General features: G+C 34.3%; 1 protein-coding gene across 12 annotated transcripts in view; it reads right to left on the reverse strand.

Moving 5' to 3' along the window:
* Window positions 1-21187, reverse strand: part of Shaker (potassium voltage-gated channel protein Shaker) — a 114462-nt gene that overhangs the window by 40474 nt on the left and 52801 nt on the right. Inside the window, exon 1 of one of the 12 annotated variants that reach the window (XM_072892830.1) lies at window positions 10707-11510. The exons of the other annotated variants lie outside the window; for them this stretch is intronic. Within the exon in view, the coding sequence (XP_072748931.1) occupies window positions 10707-10792 (86 nt within the window). The 5' untranslated portion in view covers window positions 10793-11510. Of the gene's footprint in view, window positions 1-10706; window positions 11511-21187 lie in introns of those variants that run through there. 12 annotated transcript variants of the gene reach the window in all.

The following is a 21187-nucleotide window of genomic DNA, read 5'->3' on the forward strand; positions in this document are numbered from 1 at the left end:
TTATGATTCGTCGCAGCACGAAATTCGTAATCGAAAGTTAATATATGTCGATAAATATCCGCATATTTGGGCCACTGAAACATGATCCACAACGCGACGTGGAATTAAGCTAATGTCGCTTAAGTTCCGCAACTAGACTGCTTGCCCCGAGAATGGCTCTTTTGTAATTTATTAAAATATTTCAAGATTATTATTATATTGTGAATAGTAATAAATTAAATCATGCAAATGCAAAATTCTATATATATATATAGGATTGAAACACATTGCTATATCTTTTAACTGATTTATAAAGATTTATTTGTTAGAAAGAATCTCTCTTTAAAATTCAATACAATGTGAGACATTAATTATTCAGATATTTATAAAATCTAAAATATATGTTTAGTAGAAAAAAAATTATATCTAGTAGGAAAACTATCTAGAGACAAATAGCTTAGTAAAATACTCCAACCCTAGAGACAAGACATTAAACCCATCTTGATGAAGATTCAAGAACTACTCGCACCAAAGAAGACAATAGGGAAAGACCTGTATCACTGGATGCACTCGACGATTGATCTTATTGTCAGTGAGAGCTTCTCTAGCAACAAGAGTGTCGATGGATTCACATTTCGAACAACAAGAGGTTAAACAAGTCGAGATAACGCAAGCTGTAATTCTGCGTTTATGATAATAAGATAAAACTTGTATCTCATAAATAAATTAGATCCTTTTCTTTCTTTTTCATTCTTTTAATTATTCTCTGCTGTATTATTCTACGTTTGGGAATAGCCTATCACAATTAAAAATTGTTGACTTTATTATCTCGAACATATTCAATAGAAAAATAAAATTCCATCCAAATTTTTGATAATGTTTTTCAATCGTGATGTAAGTGCGTAGTGAAAATGACTTTGTGGTTGTGGAGCGGCTCGTTAACGACAATTCGCCGGATCAGGGTCATTCTGGACGTTTCATTGATGCCAAACGGCGTATTCACATGGTAACCAGAGAGTTAACCGCTCTCATCGAGGTCGTGAGAAGAGCAGGGAAGCTGACCTAGATAAACTGTGCCCGCGACCTGGTTCACTCCATCTTTGCGAAGCCGGTGAATGGATCCGACATGACGCACACACCACCTCTTTCTCTAGCCTCTCTGTCTTTCTCTCTCCCTCCTCTTTCTCTTTTTTTCTCTTACGCACATGTGCGCCAAGCTTTCTCCTCTCTCTCTCTCTCTCTCTCTCTCTCTCTCTCTCTCTCTCTCTCTCTCTCTCTCTCTCTCTCTCTCTCACTCAGTCTACCCTTATTTTCTTTACGTAATGACAAGGATCCACGTAAGAGACCTCCCTGATATAACTGCCGCTATTTCCCAGTTTGCCATCATCGATTCATGTTCTGCAGCAATCATGTGTACACTTACTAATACTAGCTGTAACGTTGTGTAATAACGCAACGATTGACGTACCGTTGGTTCCGTTATAAATCAACCATGAATCAACAAATAAGATTAGGAAAAGTCTATTTTAAAAAATGACAAAATAATGATTTATAGCGGATAATCTTAAGGTATAACTTTTACGTGCCGCTTTCATCGGACTTGCTCGTTCATTCTTGACATGTAATTCTCTTAATTGCTTTTTCTTTTAAATCTTACGATGATATCAATTCCTAGTATTGCTAGCTAAATCGCATTATTTTCTATTATATATCAATTTCGATATTTTGTTCGCTAAACAGCAACTGTCTATGCGCTTAATTTACATGTCATTCAATCAAAGATTGAAACTTGCGGATTGAATCTGCCAATCTGTTAACAATTTTCCGTTCGCTCAACAAATTATATTTTTGTTACTAAAAATGTTTCATGCATGCTGATCTTCAAATTTGCATATCAACATCGAAAATCTCAAAATTCCATATTAAATGATAAATTCTTATGGAATAATAAATCCGATAGACTTGATTGATTATAGAAAGTTTGAAATAAGAGATGTTTTTTTATATTCACTCTTTAAAAAGGCATGTAAAATAGAAAATAGATTATTCGAAAGTATCGACGTTCATTATTATCGTTTTTCCACAATAATAATTTTTAAAAAATAAAAAAGTAATATACACTCTTCTCAAGTTTATAAGAATATGTTGAGTGACTGTCATTACAAAGATTACTTTGACAGAAATATTTAGTCGAATATTTAATCATAGCAATGAATAATTCTATGTGATTTCTTTATCAGATATAAATTTTAAAGCCTCCTTAGACAATATATAATTCAACAAACTTTAAGACAAAATTCTATTTATAATTTTATACGTCGTATATTTTAATGTAAATATCCAATATATTGTATATTGTATATACGTGTATTATATGTAGTGCTTTTTGCATTACACAACACATAAAATTTATAAATAGAAATTCTGTTTTGCATTTGACGTAAATTATACATCGTCTAAAGTCTAAAAAAGAGGCCTTTATACCAAATTTATATTTAGAGTATGAGAAAGATTGTAACATATTTATTTTTAATAATTAGCTTAAATTATCTACTTAAAATATAATCCTACCGATTGAATGAAATGTGTTATCTTTGTGTAAAACAAACATTTCGATTTTAAACTTTTTGAAGTTTGGAATTTTTTCCATTCGGGTTTATTACACAATACATGGCATAAAAGGAAATAAATGACACGCATATAATGTGCATGCTTTGTAATACTCTAGTATTACAAAAAAAGAAAGAAATAAAAATGATATGAATTGAATTAAATGACAGTTGACGAATTCCATGAAATATCATAAATGCGGCCGCGTTTTTATTCCGGTGGATGACATCACTTAAATATGGAGCCGCCTAATAATCAACGTGTGTCAAATTACTGACCGTTCTCACGGTCCAAAGATCCGCTAATTATAGCGGATAGTTCCATCATCTCATTCTCTTAGAATAGCTAGCTGGATCATTCGTTAATAACATCGTACGAATATTACATATCACGAATATATTCACTGCGGAGCACAAATATTTGCTTTTGCTACAAAATATATGCAACATAAGCATGAGTATATAATTGTGTTCATCTAACATCTATCTAAAAGGATTTATTCATCGAAAAATGAACATTATTACGAAACGCAATATATACTTTATAAGGTATCAAGCAAATATGGTAAAGTTTTATTCAATTAATATAAAGAATGTATACACACGCATAAGGAGATAAACAATGAGATTGAAAACAATAAAACGAGAATCAGAAAACCAACATTAAACAAATAATAAGAGCCTTTTACAGAGTTGTATTATATTGTTTCTACAAATTTTGATGAAACTAATGAAACAGAAAACTATTGTAAAAACATCATTTTATATTTTTATACAAGTTTTATTAAAAAGTCCTTTTGATTTAAATTTTTTAATATCTTATATATATGCAAAAAATATAAATATTTTAGGAGACAGCAATGTTTAAGAATATCACGAAATAAGACTCGATGTCTCTTCTGCACTTTCAAGATTATAATCTTCCTATCGAAATTTTTCATAGTCATTTTTCTCTTTGACATGGCGTTCAAATTTTAATTTCGCATTGGTTCCGCAATTCGATCGATAGGCCAACACGAAGGTCTCGATAGCAGTAAATAGGAAGAGGCGACAACGACATAAACAAAGAGGCGCCCCGCCAACTTTTTCAGATCACGCCATTAAGAGTAACTTGTTTCAACATATTACCGTAAGATGGCGACAAATACCAGCACGTTCTCGCTTATCGACTCCAATGCACCAAGTCATACTGCAACTGGTCATATCAGCCGTCATTGTGCGCAAGCTGTTTCGGCAGTGGCACGTGTCAAACGATCGATCAATCATTGTCGATTCTCGGACTGATAGATATAAACATTTAACGAGCGTTAAGTTTAGAAAAAGATATATATAATAATTGCGCAGAGCTTTTTTTAAATAATCTTATTAAATTAACGCGTTACTTTTTTTGGAAAAAACTCCAAAACTGCACCAAAAATTTATATTTCAGTTTTATATTAATTATATCAATTATAAATAATCACTATAACATGTCAGGTTTTTTCTTTTATTTAAGTAACATATATTTCATTAATTCTTTTACATGTTGTATCAGATATAAATCGAATAGTGAATAAGTGTAAATATCGAGAACGAAATTAAACGTTAACGAAATCGGACTGATGTTCGCGATTTCCGGCAAATTTGTCGAGCAAACTCCAACCGGATATTATCGAGAAGCTGAAGCGTGCCGTGTCGCGTAAACATGAGTCTGACGAATACAAACAAGCGAATGTTATTTTTCCTAAACACGTAAAGGGAGAGAAAGAGAGAAAAAAACGAAAAAAATGAGAGAAAACGCATTTCGCCTTTCTGGAATTAGAGGCAAGAATCGAGCCCATAAATCTTTTATAAAACAAGATAAATCTCAATTTTGCACGTTTACAGTTTGATGACTATTAAAATTATGAAAATTAGAATCAATTAATTCACTTTATTTAATTCAACTGCAGTTTTTATTCGACTACTCATCTTTGATCGATTGACATAGAGATGAGAAATAAGCATGAATTTTCTAACAAAATAGTAAAACATAGAAAGAAGGAATATTCATTCCACCTACGTTGCGTTCAATTGAGAAGAAAATTCGCGTGAGTATATGTGTACTTCGCATTCCTGAAACAATTCTCCGGAAATATCGCCTTAAGCTGAACAAGAAATGAGGCATCGAAATCGCAAAACAGATTCGCGAGCGATGCAATTATTTCAGTCGTTTCTTATACAAATGAGTAGGATGAAACTTTGAATGGTCGGGGATAATGGTTGTCGCTCCTAAATGAGGATACTCACGTCCTATTTTTATAATACTGCGCGTGTGAGAGTGCACTCGGGGGTTAACAATGTACGCGGTCATTCGTGACGTGTAGCTGGCGTTACGGGATGAGAGGTGGAAACACGCAAGTGTGAGAGAGAGAGAGAGAGAGAGAGAGAGAGAGAGAGAGAGAGAGAGAGAGAGGAAAAGAATAATGGAAAATGCGGAGGTGCACGCAGACGTGGAAAATATGTCGCGAATAATTGCGCCTCGCAACACGGATCGATGAATACTCCAGTCACACACGAGGAACCCTGTAAATCTTATGTATGTCCCGTATACGGTCTCTACAGAACATTCCGGACGAGATTAACATTCTCGACGAATGTCTGCCGAAAAAGATTAGAAGAGATTGTTTGTCGCGGTATGTAGAGCGATAAAATTCTATAAGAAGTTAAAAGTCCTCAAAATTCGAAGGAATTTATCAAACTATTATTCGTGAAGAGAGAAATCTTATTTATTTGTGAAAATCCAATAAAGATGAAACATTCGGAAAAACGGAACATTCTGTGTATGCTGAGCTATGCTTACAATTTACGTATGTAGGCAAAATACGCATGATATAGAAACGCGCGCGCACGTGCGGCTCTCTAGACATTCCTTTCAATCGCGATGCATCGACCTGCGGCGCACGTGTACGCTTACGTTACTCGTATACATATACGTATAAATGTTCTTCCGCAGATGGATCGATTTCACACGGAAAGAAAGCCTCACGACACAAAGAGATTGTGCAAATATGCAAGTGCATTTATCAGTCTACAGCCTAAGCCGTTTTTTTATCTGTATAGTGATATATTTTCTCTCATCTTTTAATAATATTGCAATCAAAAACATACTCAAAATTTAAAAACATAATGTAACGCTTTGTAACATGTCGTATATTGTCGTAAAAATAATTATATAAATTGTTTGCAATATACAATATAACAGTAATATAATATAACAAGAACAAATATAGTTTTAAATATAATTAATCTTTATTAGAATTCACAATTAAATTGAGATACTAAATATATATTCTCGGACAATAATTCTTTGATAAACAAAGAAACAGAAAAAAAGGAATTCCTTTTTTAAAATATTGAATGGAGGATGTTTCAAACACTGTTGATTTTAATTTTTAAAATCATTAATTGGCTTCTCTAAATTACTCGTGAAAATTAATGATCACGTATCATCTAAAAAAACCTTTCTATTATTTCGTAATAATTCGCAATGTTTTTAAAGCAACGCGAAAAAAAATAAAAATCAGACACTTTCAATATTCAAATTTAAATATTATTACAGAGGAAGTCTATAAAAGCTATTTTGTCTATATTCTAAAAAATTAAATGTATTATTCTACAGCCTCAAAATAACTTTTATTTTTATATATAAAAATTTTATAACAAATTATCGGAAAAAGACGAAGGTGATTCGCGTAATTCTTTGCTTTATATCTCTAATGGATATCAAACAGTCGGTAAAAGAGAAATCACTATTATTTGCTACGTCACTGTATCTTGCAGAGATACCGCCGATGCAGCGCTCATACAGCGCTCTGTAGCTGCGTTATCGATACATATGTTTTATAATGATAAAAAAAAAGTTTAGGACACACACATAACACGCAATAGATGTATGCATTATATAAAGATAATCTATATATCTATATAATACTTGTATATTGTACAAACTATCTCTTTTCACATCTATAAACTGCGATCATCGCATAATGCAAAATATAGAACCTCGTACAGCGCATAATTAATATTATGCGCTATTGTTCATATATTACATGATTGTCAGTATATGCACAAAATAATTAATCAACGTTATATGAATTATTAAACTAAAATTATATGCTACATAATTACATATTACATATATGTATAACAATTTTTTTGACACAAAATTACATAATTTTATTTCATTATTACATCTCGATTATTGAAAAAATTAATTTATCGTGCGATAAATTTCCAACCTTTGCTACAATATGCTGATTAGTTTGACTATCGCTCATTTATTTGTCTAAAGAAAAAATATAATTCTAAAATATTTGACAAATAACGCCGGTATATTTTTACATGTGAAGATCGGTGCTTTTTTTTCTGTAAAATCCAAATTTATTTGAATGCTCTTGTCTGAGTGACGTCACTTCCGCGTATGGCAACTTTTGTAGCAACATATACCTCAGAAATAATGTAGAACGCATCTCGTGAAATTATAATCTATTTTTAATTACTCTATTTTCAGTTATTAATGACTCTATTTTTAATTAAGTGGCATATTACGTAAGTAACTAAACAGGCGCGTACAATTATTCATTGCTAATATTTAATATTTAACAAATAAAGATCGTCATTCAATAGTATAGTATAATATATGCCGTGCTGCTGCATTACGGTACGAGCATTTGAATACGCAAGATTACAACAAACTAATGGTGAAACTAATAGTGGTTTGTCTAATCGCGACAATTCCAGTCTGCGCTAAAACCGAAGAACGTCGAGTATTAATTTTGATCTGATAATTGCTTATACCGGAGAATAACGATGCATTTTTCTGTTAGAGCATATATATAATTCATTGCCAAAAAAAAAAAAAAAAAAAAAAAAAAAAAAAAAAAAACGATGTACACTCTGTCAAACTTCGCGTAGAACCGACAGTACATCGCCACGTAGTCTCAACCCCCAATACACAACCACGAACCCTCGATACACCGCCACGAGCCCCCAATACACTGCCGAGAACTACCAAAACGCCCAGAGTGCCTAATAGCACCCGAATCGCTTAGAGATTAATCGATCTCTAAGTAATAAATAATAATAAACAGAATTGTACATATAGTGGAGGGTGGTATGAGTCTAGACACTCTAGTAGTAATTATCTATCCGTAATGTGTAAATATTATTTTTAAGCGATTATTTATTAGGCTAAAAAATATATAGCAAAGCTACTCATATATCTGTGTGAAACACTTATATATTTTTTAGCCTAATAAATAATCGCTTAAAAATAATATTTACACATTAGAAAAATATGTAAGGTGCGAATGGCTGAATTGGAAATGGAACGCGAGTCTTTTACTTTCCGAGCAATTGCTCTTACCACTGTGCTATTCAGAATAATAAACATAGAGTAAAAGTATAATCGTTGAAAAAAAAACCTATTGCATTTCCCTTGTTCATTTATGTAAAAGAGAAAAGAGAGAAAAAAATCTCTCTTAAATACAGAGTTAAACAACTATTTTCTAAGCGCGGAATAAAAGATAGATGAACAAATTAAACGATATATTTCGAAGGTGCAGATTAATCAAATGCGTCTCACTGTCCATAAAAAAAATTTCTCTCAATTTTTTTATAAATAAAATAAATAATCGACACGTTGAAATATCGTAACTATATACAAGTGAAGCAATCTGTTTTCCGGATGACAAATCTCACTACGGCTGCATGTGCATTTTGCAGCCTGGCCACCTATTTTTTTTAATCCTCGATCGTTTTTTCGCAATCTTTCCGGTCCGCTTTCCTCATCGGCGTATACGAAAAAAGTGTAATCTTGGGAGATGGAAGGTAAAGCCATTTCGAAAGTTTTCAGACGGTGTGCCAAGCATCATTGTTAATCGCCCAGCTCTTAAATCGCCTCATCGCACCCTCTTGGGATCGAGTATTTCATGATACTACTCGTAGAGATAAAGCAAGAAAAAAAGAAGAGGCGAGTAATTGAATACCTTTGTCAATATTGATAAAGAAATTAATGTCGAAAATAAGATAGAAAGCCGTGAAAGCTGAGAGAATTAAAAGCTGAGAGAATCCAGTTTCAGAAATGTATCGGATCAGAGAGAAGAAGAAATATTAAAAATTACAAAATAACAATCGTTTATTAGTAAGGAAATATCCTTAACAAAATACAGCGTGAATATTTGCGGGTTAACGTGCAGTGCCACACATATCGATAACTTATGTTACCGCAATAGATACACGCTTATATCTCGCATGTGTCTGAAGGCCGGTCAACTCGATATTGGAAATCGATCATCTAACATCTAACCGATGGAACACCCGCTGCAATCCTGTTGTGCGTGAAGATATTAACCCGTTATTTTCTTCCCTTCTCTCCTTTCTGCTTTCTCCCTGTAGGAACCCGTTTATGAAGTTTGTCATAGACAGTCACACTACCGTGATATGCGTAGAATGAATTTATATTTATTCAGTTAATGAGAGTTAATTCTTAACAAGAGCGAGCACCCGTGTTAGGATAAAAAATTATTTATATACTTAACACGCTAATAATTATATTCAGACACATTGTTTCATAAACAGTTTTAACTTTTAACTTCATTGGTGATTTCTTTTTCAGATTAAATTATTTTTTTATATTTATAAAAAAAATAAGAGCCCACACATATACACATATTTTTTATTATTTTCACACTAAGGATAATATAACATAAAATAAAATAATATAGACCCTAATAAATCAAACAACATATGTACACTAAGCATGTATTATCTCCCTTAATCTCAAAGAATTGTTTGTGTAAATAGGGCACCTACTATTTCCGCTACAATTGAGTTTACTACTTGCGTTCTGCGCCGATTTAATTATCGCCAAGAGTAACATCACTCGCTGCAGCGCGATAAATTTTCGTTGTCTCTCTGTCTCTCTCTCTCTCTCTCTCTTGTTCACTCACTCACTCACACAATCTCTCTCTCTCTCTCTCCTCGAAAATATGACCTTTATTATTTGATCCTTTGGCACGATACTGCACCGCAAATTCCATGTTGCAGGTTACTTTTTATCATAAATACCATTCTCAAATAGTAATAATTTCAATTTTTTTACTTCGCGCATCGGGTACGTTTAAATAATATAATAAATTAGTTTTACATATAAATAACATAATAACAAAAAATAATTTGCCGTGCTTAAAAATTTTAAGCGCATTATCTCGTGAAAAAAATTTCAAGAAAATCTAAATTATATGTATACTTATGTACTCTTGTAAGAAATGCCCGCATTGATCTTCTTGCGTTATTTGTAACTTCTCTTCTACAGTTTTCCAGTGAAGTATGGAGCGCAAGAACTGTATGCGCGAGATATGAGTTTCATATATATTTATAACGGCGGCTATATTTGTTGCGGTCTTTAAGGTAAGCGTGCAAATGACGTCCATGCGATGTAACAACAGCAGAAGTTTTCTTCTCCACGCGAGATGAATTCTTAAACGCACGGCCCGTCGTTACACGTTGACGTAGTCATGAGCTGAGGGTGCACCAAAGGGATGCCTATAATATTTATAACTTCCCGTTCGGGTATATTCGTACAATTTAACTCTTCCAGTCCTCATCTATTACTTGTTAGTAAGAGAGAGAGAGAGAGAGAGAGAGAGAGAGAGAGAGAGAGAGAGAGAGAGAGAGAAAGAGAGAGAGAGAAACAAAATTTTAGTTTCTATCTTTCTCTCTTATCCGCGTAATTCTAACTTCTAATTGTAAAACGAAACAGAATTTCTTTGAAGCAATAAGTTTCGCTGTTAGACAAATCGTCTGAAATTTTGGCAAATAAACAGAGAATAGATATAAGAGATTAGAGTATAAGAGAATAGAGTATAAGAGATTCTGATCGTATAAAAAAATATGCTGTCAAATATTAAACTTATGATCGATAAAGTTATTGTCGTCGCAAAAAACTCTGCTCTTTTTAATAAATATTTAAAGTGTCGTGTATATTTCTACTCTGTTAAATTTTTTCCTCGCAAGATCCGTTTTCTCTCTTTCAAAAAAAAAAAAAAAAAAAAAAAAAAACATATATCTTAATTGCATATCTTTTCTAAGACTCACATCAGGTCACGCTGACGGTCACGCTGATCGGAGGGGTGTCTGACGTGTCGATCTTCTGAAATGCCATAGATAGCTACCGCGGCCATACCTCAATCTCCACGTGCGCCGGCAATCTACAGAGCCTTATCAGGCTCATAATCTTCTTGCTGGACGCTGCTACGAGCGCCGCGTATTCTCATCCAGCATAATCGTGCATCGATTGTATTAAAGACATTTCTATTTCATAAAATGGAATTTCGAAACTCTGACTTTCGTCGCGATGAACAATGTGCGCGCTTCCATAAACGGACGAGTCCACCTTTTTCCCTCTCCTCTTAATTTCACCTCTTCAAATTGAGAGATTTGCATTAACTGAGCTTAAGTCAAGAGAGAATTTAATATGGAAATCCTCAAATTTCTACTTAATTTAAGAGCATTACAACGAAATGAATGTTTATTCTTTATTTGCCGTTTTGGAATCCACGAGCAATTGTCTTGACTAGAAATTTCTTCCTTTGTCAGAAACTCAGGGAATCTAAAGAAAAATTTATATAAAAATATGGACGGAATCGAAATCATATATTCGTATCACGTTAATTTGTTCTTTCTTTATTCCCGAGCATAATAACATGGCGACACGTCGGCGACGCAATTGCGAGATCGATTTACACGCGTCAAACACACTCCAAGTCAAAGTTCACCGCTAATTTTTATTTTAATTGCAAGATTTTATCCAAATTCAAACTTTATGTTCGCAACAAAGGCAAAAAGAAATGCGGAACAAGAAAGATGGAATATCTCTAGATAATTTTGTGATTATTTATTCGACAAATAAAGACAAGTTTTACGCTAGCACAATAATAAATGAGATAGAAAAATTGTTATTTTTCTTTTTCTTTATATTATATATATATATATATATATATATATATATATATATATATATAAAATAACACTATAAAACAACGAAAATCATCGTAAATTCAGCCTTAAAACTTGATTCAGATCGATCCGCGTGAAATGGTCAAAGTCATCTATCTACTTTTTCTGTCATCCGCTATTCCATTTCGTCGAAATCAATCGCGAGTATATATATTGTCAATGAAATCAAATAGTTTCGGATATACTCGGCGCGAATTTACGATGCTGCTAGCTTCTCCGTGGTGAGCTTTCATCGACCAGCTCCGGTCACGAAAACGCATTAGACTCGATAGAGTATCGCAATACAATTTTACACACAACATGCCATTTAAAAGTCCCCTATAATTTTTTCAGCAGCCGGATAACGTTTTCACCGTGAAGAACGGTTTTTTCGTAATCGTTAATTTGCAATAAAGTCGTTTCACAAATTTGTGTAAGAACTATAAAAATTCACCTTTTACTTGGCGATTCAAATATATTAAAATAAAAAGGCAGAAATTAAGGAAAATCACTCGTTTGGAAACCGCAGAAAATTAGATTAGATTAGAAATACATTATTGGTTAAGAAAAAAAAGTGAACGATCAAAACACTCGCGATTAAAAAGCAACTTTAATCAAGTACAACGGCACGTAAGTTATGCCATTGTGCGTCCGCATAACACGTGGTTCGATCGGCCGTGACACGTTTTCGACGCAAGCTCTTACTCGCGGAAATTGTAGAGTCGCGACGTAGGCGTCGCGACTGATTGACGGCGAAATTGCAATTGGCGACCTCGGTCGCAAGAAGCGGCTTCTTTTTTAGTTTGCTCTTATGTTAGTCCGAGAAAGGAACGTGCGTGACTATCTGCTCTTCCCCATATCTTCAGCGCAGACTTTTCTACTCCGCTCCAGTAAATATTTTCTCAATCAAAATATTATTACGGTTATATCGATAACTTGCGGATAGTTGCGAGCGAATAAAATTAGAAAGATAATGTGCATAATCCTCATTAAGGAGAAAAGTAATTTTGCAAAAATTAAATAAGCGGATGCGTATTATCGCCGCATTGCTTATCGTTAACATCGAATTAGCGCGCACAGAGCGCTCGATCGCGAGATGCAATTAGCTGATTCATGTCGCTGAATCGTAAAGTGAGCTTTATACGCTGAACGAATGGATGCGTTCCCCTGTAAAATCGTCTACGCTTCAAAGAATCCGAATACTAGCGAAACAAAAGGAGGAAATAAAGATTAAGAAAAAGATATTCCTCCCTTTCATCGAAGAAGCTTTTGTATATACGTTACGAAGAAAAATATGTATTCTTAATTGTACGAGAGATTAAACGAAAAGGTCGTCATATTAAAGTGTTTGTTCTTTGATGTTTGATATAGAGAGGGAAGGAAGAGATTTATCATCCAGAAATTGCTGATGACTCGAAACAAAAGAAAACGCGCGACTCTCGATTCTCGATTCTCGATTCATTCTACGTAGGAAGCTGAATCCTGGAAATGCGGCAAAGCGAGTATAACCGCATCTCGCGATCGGTCGCCATTGAGTTACGCGCCATTGTTGCTCTAATTCGCGTGACAACAATGAGTCGAACAATGCGCGTTACAACTTCTCACGCACGTGCAAATTTCCACTAATTTGTGACACGAATAATGGCCGGTCTCTCTCTCTCTCTCTTTCTCTTTTTTTCTGTTTTAGCGAATGGAAACTGCGATTACAATACGTAATACGTTATAATTTGCGCATCGATCAATGCGACGAGAGCTTTACTATTCCGGCCACGGAGAATTAATGATTAACGACATGGAAGTTTTGTTTTGTGCGATAATCAAATGTAAGAAAAGGTGTTTTATTGAATAAAAGAATTCGAATAGATGCAATAGTACTCTATGGATTAAAAAAATCGCGCGCGCAAATATATGCGGATATTTCGACATAACGGAAAATTTCGTATCAGCGTGCAGTCAGAAAGTGATAAGCTACGAATTTTGTTACTGTTACATATCGAGCATATTCGTTTGTAAGATTGTATTCGATAGCGAAAATGTTGCGGAGGCCACCCAAATTTCAGAGCCGCAGAGTCGCGTGACTTCGCGGCATGATAACGATTTATAAAGCTCGCGTTAAAACGCATTCCGCCAGTCGTAGTTTGACGTTGCTGTTTTAATTAACGCGCAAAGTGCTCCTATATCTTAATCATTTGGGCGATAATCGTATCGAGCATCGCGATGAAAGTCGTTCGAGCGATAATATTTCCGTTTCATGGGCGACAAATGTGTTGCGATTTGTGAAGATATTTCGAGGAAAGTGTATCTTTTAATCTGATACACGAGTTTTCCTGATCTCAGAATACGATCTACAGTTTGAATTGAAATTGCTGGTGGATCCCTTGGTTCGTTACCATCATATATAGGGTATTTTAATTAATTCTAAACACAACACTAAGTATATTGAAGAATCTTTATAATCGTAAACGCGTTTTTTCTTTTCAATTTGTAAGATGAAAATCTCTCGAAAAAAATTGACAAACCAGAATCTTTATCAGAGATAATCTCACAATCACAATCACCACAAAGTCAACACAACACATCTTGAAACATTCAAATGGTTCACTCGCGCCTACGTTTTACTCGATCTATTCGCGAATCGTATATCATCGGGAAACAGACGATTTCACGAGATTTCCATCATACACACATCGGATTATAAACGAACCCGACATGATACACTCCTTACAAGAAGTTTACGCGCTATTGTTTTATTATTTCGCGCACATCAACCCGTTTTCATCCATCCATTTTCCCAGCGGATGCATGACACTTATTAGATGCTAATTTTGAAAAATATTTTTCGAGCTTTTTCTTTCTCTTTGTGAGATTCATGCATGAATTTCATCGCTATCTGCTATCTCGTTCGCTTGAAATGTACGCGACTACTAACAAGATCCCTGACAAGGTCGTCTACTGTCAACTGCATTCAAAGAGGAGAACGATTCCTTTCTGACGACAAAGGAATCCGGGAAGAGAACGGGTTAATCGCAGAGCGAATGAGCCACCCCCGATGACTATCGCGACGATACTCGCAGAGGGTGGCGAGAAGACGACCGGCCGGCAGCGTAACTGCCTTAGTTCACTCAAAGCGCGTGCCACGCCGTCCTTCCAAGTCCACCCTGGTGGAACTTCCACCACCGCGGACACAATTGCCCCCACTAACGATATTTCCCCGCATCCCCAACGTCACTTCCACCCTTTGGAGGCGACCTATGGGGCGCCCCTTGCATCGCCAGCTCGATATTCCTTCCGCATTCGTGCATCGAAAACGATCAAGTACATCCACCGGTTTCCCAAGGGGCTGTAGATGAAAGGGATGACAAGACGATGCGAAAACGCTTGCGCTATTGACCGGAAGTGGCATCGCGAATCCGGCAAGTAAAATCGCTCTTATACCTCTCAAGTCGATTATATGCGCTGATTTTCGAAATTTATATATAATTTATAATTTATATAAATCAAATCTCTCTAATAATAGCTTTGATTTTTCGAGAATATCGCTTGGAGCTCTACCGTCAGATAAACTTTCTTTCGTTACTTATTATACATTGTAGTTGGGCCGTGACACGTTGAGCTATCGCGACCAGCATTATAAGTGAACGACGAGAAAATGAATACGTTTAACTCAGAGGTGTGTGACGCGCGCATATCCATAACAAGCCATGGTATCAAATTGCCGCCACGGTCTAAGAAGTGGCGAACTTTCGGTGTTATTGATATACAAGTAAATTTAGTCCCGACTGTATTTCCATCGTCTATTAATATCAAACGATATCGATGACTCGACTATAACTTTAGACCGAGGTCTGGTTCTTTTATACTTAATGCGTGTTATACATTAAGCTCGATTCAAACGGAAGATACTGCCGACGCATTCTACGATCACTCTTTTCCGACTCCTTTCTTTCCTTTATAAATCATTTTCTATTTACAAAATACAAAAACATATAAACGGAGAACAACTATATAAGTATGATATTAAATAACTTTGAGTAATAAAGTAGAAAATTTTGTATATCCGCAATTTGATAAAGCATATCTCTGCGCCACTTTAGCAAAGGTCAGGATCGCCTTCTGCAGATTGTAGAAAGTTGATGTTTATTATAGGCTTTATAATCTCGAAACTCTCGTCGTTCACCCCATTGAACACTTACCGATGATAATAATAGTTTAATAGAAAATCCAAGGGCAAATAAGAGTGCGCCTATATAACGTGGGCGAGCTACGGTCAAAGGTTAGCTTCTACTTCCGACGTGACACGACAAATCTCGATTCTTACGAGATCGCGTTCCCAATTATCTATAAAACTGCATCAAATTCCTATCTTTCATTCAAAAAAAATATTTTGCCAATGTAGATATGATTTCTAGATGTCTCAATGAAAATTTATCGCTACTTTTTGTATCTGTTAGAATATTGTTTGTCACGTATAGAATTTATAACAGCAATATTCCTGCAATACCTCTAGAAAATTTAGATCCCATTGCCAAGTATGAATCACAAATATAATTGTCCTTGACAATAGGCCATAAAGATAGGCATCGCAGAAAAATGTTCTGTCTAAATTACACTAATAGTACAGATATAAATTCTCTGTCTCTGTCATTTAAATTGATTAAGTGCAAAATATATGCGGTATCACAGTATTTGCCAATAATTTATATTTATTATTCAGTTAATTTTTTACACCTAGAAAATTTTTGTTCAAGTTGCAAGATCATTTTTTGGAGTGTTTGTTCTTGTCATTTGTAACACAAACTACACGCGTGCTCGAGAATATCGATGCGAGCACGTCACAAATCTCGGCAATTTAGCGTAAACCGAGTCGAGTCATAATGTCGGATGTTATCGTCTCCAGAGCCGAGAGAGAAAATCGGGCCGTTCTAAGAGATGCGACACGCATTTCGAATTGGCCATTCCTATTGATCAAATCTATATAAACGGAGTGACGCAAATTTGGCCGAGCGAGCGCGTAGGTGTCTGCCAATTGCCACTCAATAAGTCCATTAGCAATGAGTTAATCGGCATTAATTAGAAATCAGACTTTTACAATAAACCGATGCCGAGCGAGATTCAATTCTTTTTTTTTTTTTTTTTTTTTTCTACAGGACATGTAAAATATATGTTAACTATAGCGTATGTTAATTATAAGTGAATTGTATTGTTTCTGGATTAATATAAGTCATATAATTCAACAACAGTCTTCCCTCTGTGTATCTTGATGAGACATATTTCCGGATTATTTTAAATTTTTTGAAATTTGTTCAAATAAATGTGATATAAATAAACGTAAATTCAATTTCACGCTTAGACAGTTATATCTGTGCACAGTCAAACGTTACTTGACGTACTTCTCTCTGCATGCTCAAAGGATAAACGAAGCAATTGCAAATGTTAGGACGCGGAATAAATGTGTACTTAAATTCGCTTTTACGGCCGAATGGATGCTATCGCATTCGAGTAAGCTGTAACGAATCTAGTCGACTGACAAGAATTACAGAGGCAAAATCAAAAGATGTAACTTTGGAAGATGCAGGTATTTTTTTTTCCAAATCGGAAAAGGTCTAATTGGTGGAAGTTTATTTAGTCATAAATCTCCGAGATTGATAGCACCTGTCAATATTAAATAATTATGCTTCCTAGAAGAACGAATCTGCGCGAACAAGTAGCTAGTATTACCAACAGAAATTCAATTTTGCGAATAGTTTGGTAAATACTTTGGTAAATACGTCAAACAGACGCAAACAAACGTAGCGAATGCACATTCATGTGGAGATAACCAATATAGATACCTTTGCAGGAAAACAAAATAGCCATGTCCATTAAAGGGCAGACAAAGTAGATGTATACATATGCGGGCAGACAAAATAGATCTCCTTCCGCACGACAGTGAAACAAGCTTGAAAAAAAACTCGATTTTTACTACGTAATAAATGTACACGTGAGGAAATTACATTGCCGCACTTAGCGAAAAATTAATCCAAGAGTAGAGAGAAACATTATTTTGTAGTCCCTGTGATATAAGTAATTGCGATATTAAAATTCTACTTACAGAGAATTCAATAACTGTGTCGGCGAAATTGTTGGATAACGATCTAGTTTATTTGCAATATTATTATAAAATATAATATTTGTTTCGCGAACATATTCTTTTTAACGAGGATATCTCGCGCCATCCGGGCAGAGGTCAGGATTTCCTTCGGAGGATTGTCGATAATGCAGTTACCATGCAGCGTGTACGGATCGCTTATCGATTTCGGCACCCAGTGACCTATTTTCCAATCGAGCCCGAGGAAGCTCTCGTAAGGATACGAACGGCGCCGTTTTCGGCAAAGACGCCTGTTTAAATCTTTTCAAAGGAACGACTGGCGCCCTTTTGGCGTCGTATACTTTTCAATGTGTCGACACGGATAACGTCTTCTAATTTGATTGTTAGCTGCATGATTGTTATCTTTTATTCGAGTTTCGTCTTGTTATCTGAAAAGTTATCTTAAAATAGTGTACGTAAAAGAGGAAAGTTATACAACGAAGGCAGAAGATTCGAAAAATTTGAAGATACATTTGTCCGACTGCTTTTTTGAGCTATATATTTTCAATATATCTTGTATAAATTAAATATATTAATATTAGAGCAAGTAGTTTATAAATCTCAATATATAGAAAATAAATTAGAATATCCAAGGAATATCGAAGAATATATATACGAAGTATAAGTATCTTTTGTATGAAAAGCAATGACGAAAAGTATATTCTGAGACTTTATTCCGTCCTGTTTATTAAATAATTTCAGAAAAGTTCTCAAGCGATGCGCGCGCGCATGTACGACAATACTGCATCAAAGTGACTGCATGCACGTTTAATAAGTTCGTGTTTCGCCGTCCTCGGCGATAATGGTCGATCTTCGGGGTTTCTCGGTTCGTCAAGGACTTCGGGATACTAAGAGTACCGGATCGATTAATGCAAACGATCGACCAAACCTGCATTGACCGAGGTTGTTATCCCTTTAAATACACCATTTCAACTACTGTATCTTGCTTTCAACAGCATAGTCCGTTCAAGTTGTCTCGACGTACTTTAACATCCTGCTTGTATCAACATTGTAGTCTATAATCGATCAATTAGAAACGGATAAAGCTCCTCGAGCAATGTAATTATTGGCTAAACGGTAAATGAAACTTTTAATTAGCTTGAAATCTTCAAGCATTGATTACATACAAATATATATATATATATATATTAATACATAAACATGTATGATATGATATATTATATATGTATATAGAGTGTCTCGCTTATATATACATATACATTATAGATGAATTCTGTCTCAATTATCGAGACAGACACAGTTTTATTAACATTGTAATAAACAATGTATAGCTATGTGCGGTAACCTTAGTACTACCCAATGTTTCAATGTCATAAAACGTTTGGGGTGACACTGCGTATCTAATGGAAACTGATACTTCGAGCGAGGCGGAGTCGGGGGCCGTAGTAAAACTGCGTTACTAGCAAGAATGAAATTTTTATATCTCGATAACTGAGTCAAATTGATCTGTATATAAATGTTTTTACTTATTATTAAAACATTTTATTTTACTTATTGTTAGAATGACCTTTAAAACACATTTTAGAAACTTATCGATTTACTCTCACAGGACACCTTGTATATATATATATATATATATATATATATATATATATATATATAAAGAGAGAGAAAGAGAAAGTATGTGTATATTGATATACACACATATATGTATATACACAAGCGACAAAAATTAATTGGTATTTCAAAAGTAACACGCGCATGGATAGCAAAACTCGTGAGGTTAATTGATTTAATTGTGGCCCATCATTTCGAACTGCAAATTATTTTCGACGAAAAACAATATTTCGAGCGAACGAGTGTAATTTAAGCGCAAACCGCGTATATATTTTGTAGAAAGTTTAATTAACACGGTGTGCGAGCGAAGTTATAATAATCCTTAAAACTTCGGCAGACGATCCGTCATTACGATAATTAGGATGGCCCACTTCGAAAAGCGACACGTGGGTATTCGAATGAAGGTAGAGGAAGCCCTCTTGCGATTAATGCGTTCCTAGGAAATAACGTGTAAATTGAATTTCATTCAGTGTCGTATAAAGCGACGATAATTTTCCGTATGATAAAATATAATGTTGATCTCGCGCAATTTACGTGTTAGTTAAGAATTCAATTACGCGTCTTTATATTGGAAAACATAATACAATTTAAGTTATGACATTTATAACAAAAGATGGTTCGTTCTTAATCAATGAATAGACTCAATATTTAAAGGATTAAAAATTGAGAATAATGAGTAAAAGTTTTTTATTCATTATAAGAGTAATGTAAAGAGTAAAAAATATAAAACTTCAGGCAAAAATTTCATATTGATGCTTTCGTCGTGATGTATACAAATAACAAAGAATAATAGACACTCTTTGAGACTTTTCCATTTGTGATTCTACAATGTGAGAAATAAAGTAAAACTGAAATAAATGCCAGCCAAAATAAATGCATTGGTTGATGCACGAATACGTACACGTGGTAGACAGCTGGTTGGAAAACCCTGAGTAAACATGTCATGTAAACATATATAAGTGAAGGAAAACATGTGAAATCTATATTCAAATGCACCTGGCTATCATTATCGCCGTAGGTATGGCTAAGGCAGGCAAGATAAAATTAGTAAACAACCCCATTAACATTCTTCCTATTATTTTCTCTCTCTCTCTCTCTCTCTCTCTCTCTCTCTCTCTCTCTCTCTCTCTCTCTCTCTCCCTCTCTCCCTCTCTGTCATGTTTATAAACTTGTTTAAAATATTGAAAACAAGAACTAAATTTTTTTTAATTTTGCTTTAAAAATACAGAAATACTTAATATTTCTTTTCGCAACACGTTTATTAAGAAATAGATATTTTATAATTTTTTGTAATATTCTCTCTAAAGCAACGTTTATTTTTTCGTTAAATTTTAATTTATCGCGATCCATTCAACATATCGCAATATCGATCCTTAATTGCGCTCTTGTTTGGGATATATTAAGCGTGTATATTGAATATGCATGATAGACGGATCGTCTTGTACGAGCAATTTGCAGAGTTAAAATTCAAACTAATTTAATCAGAAATATATTGTCTGAAGATATAAACAATCATAATTCAAAGTAATAAAATTTATATGTAGACCACTAAAATAGTTATGAAATTAAAGCTTACAAGTAAACTAAAATTCAGAATTAAAGAGTAAAAGCAAAATTGTGAAATCTAAGAATGTAGGAAAGTCCAAGAATTAATTCAAGAATATTACAATTCAAGAATCTAAAATTAGTGTCAGAATACAAGGTTCTCTCTCTCTCTCCCTTTTTCTTTGTGAAATTCGAAAATAGAATATTCGTATGAATTAAAACTTGTTTTTAATTAAAATTTGTTTTAATTCCAAAAGAAGTTAACAATAAATGTCAAAAAACTAAGAGCTATGTTTTTATTTACTATAAAAAGAAATTGTAAATTTGCAAC

The sequence above is a fragment of the Anoplolepis gracilipes genome, chromosome 5, assembly GCF_047496725.1.
Source record: "Anoplolepis gracilipes chromosome 5, ASM4749672v1, whole genome shotgun sequence".
NCBI classification, from domain to species: Eukaryota; Metazoa; Arthropoda; class Insecta; order Hymenoptera; family Formicidae; genus Anoplolepis; species Anoplolepis gracilipes.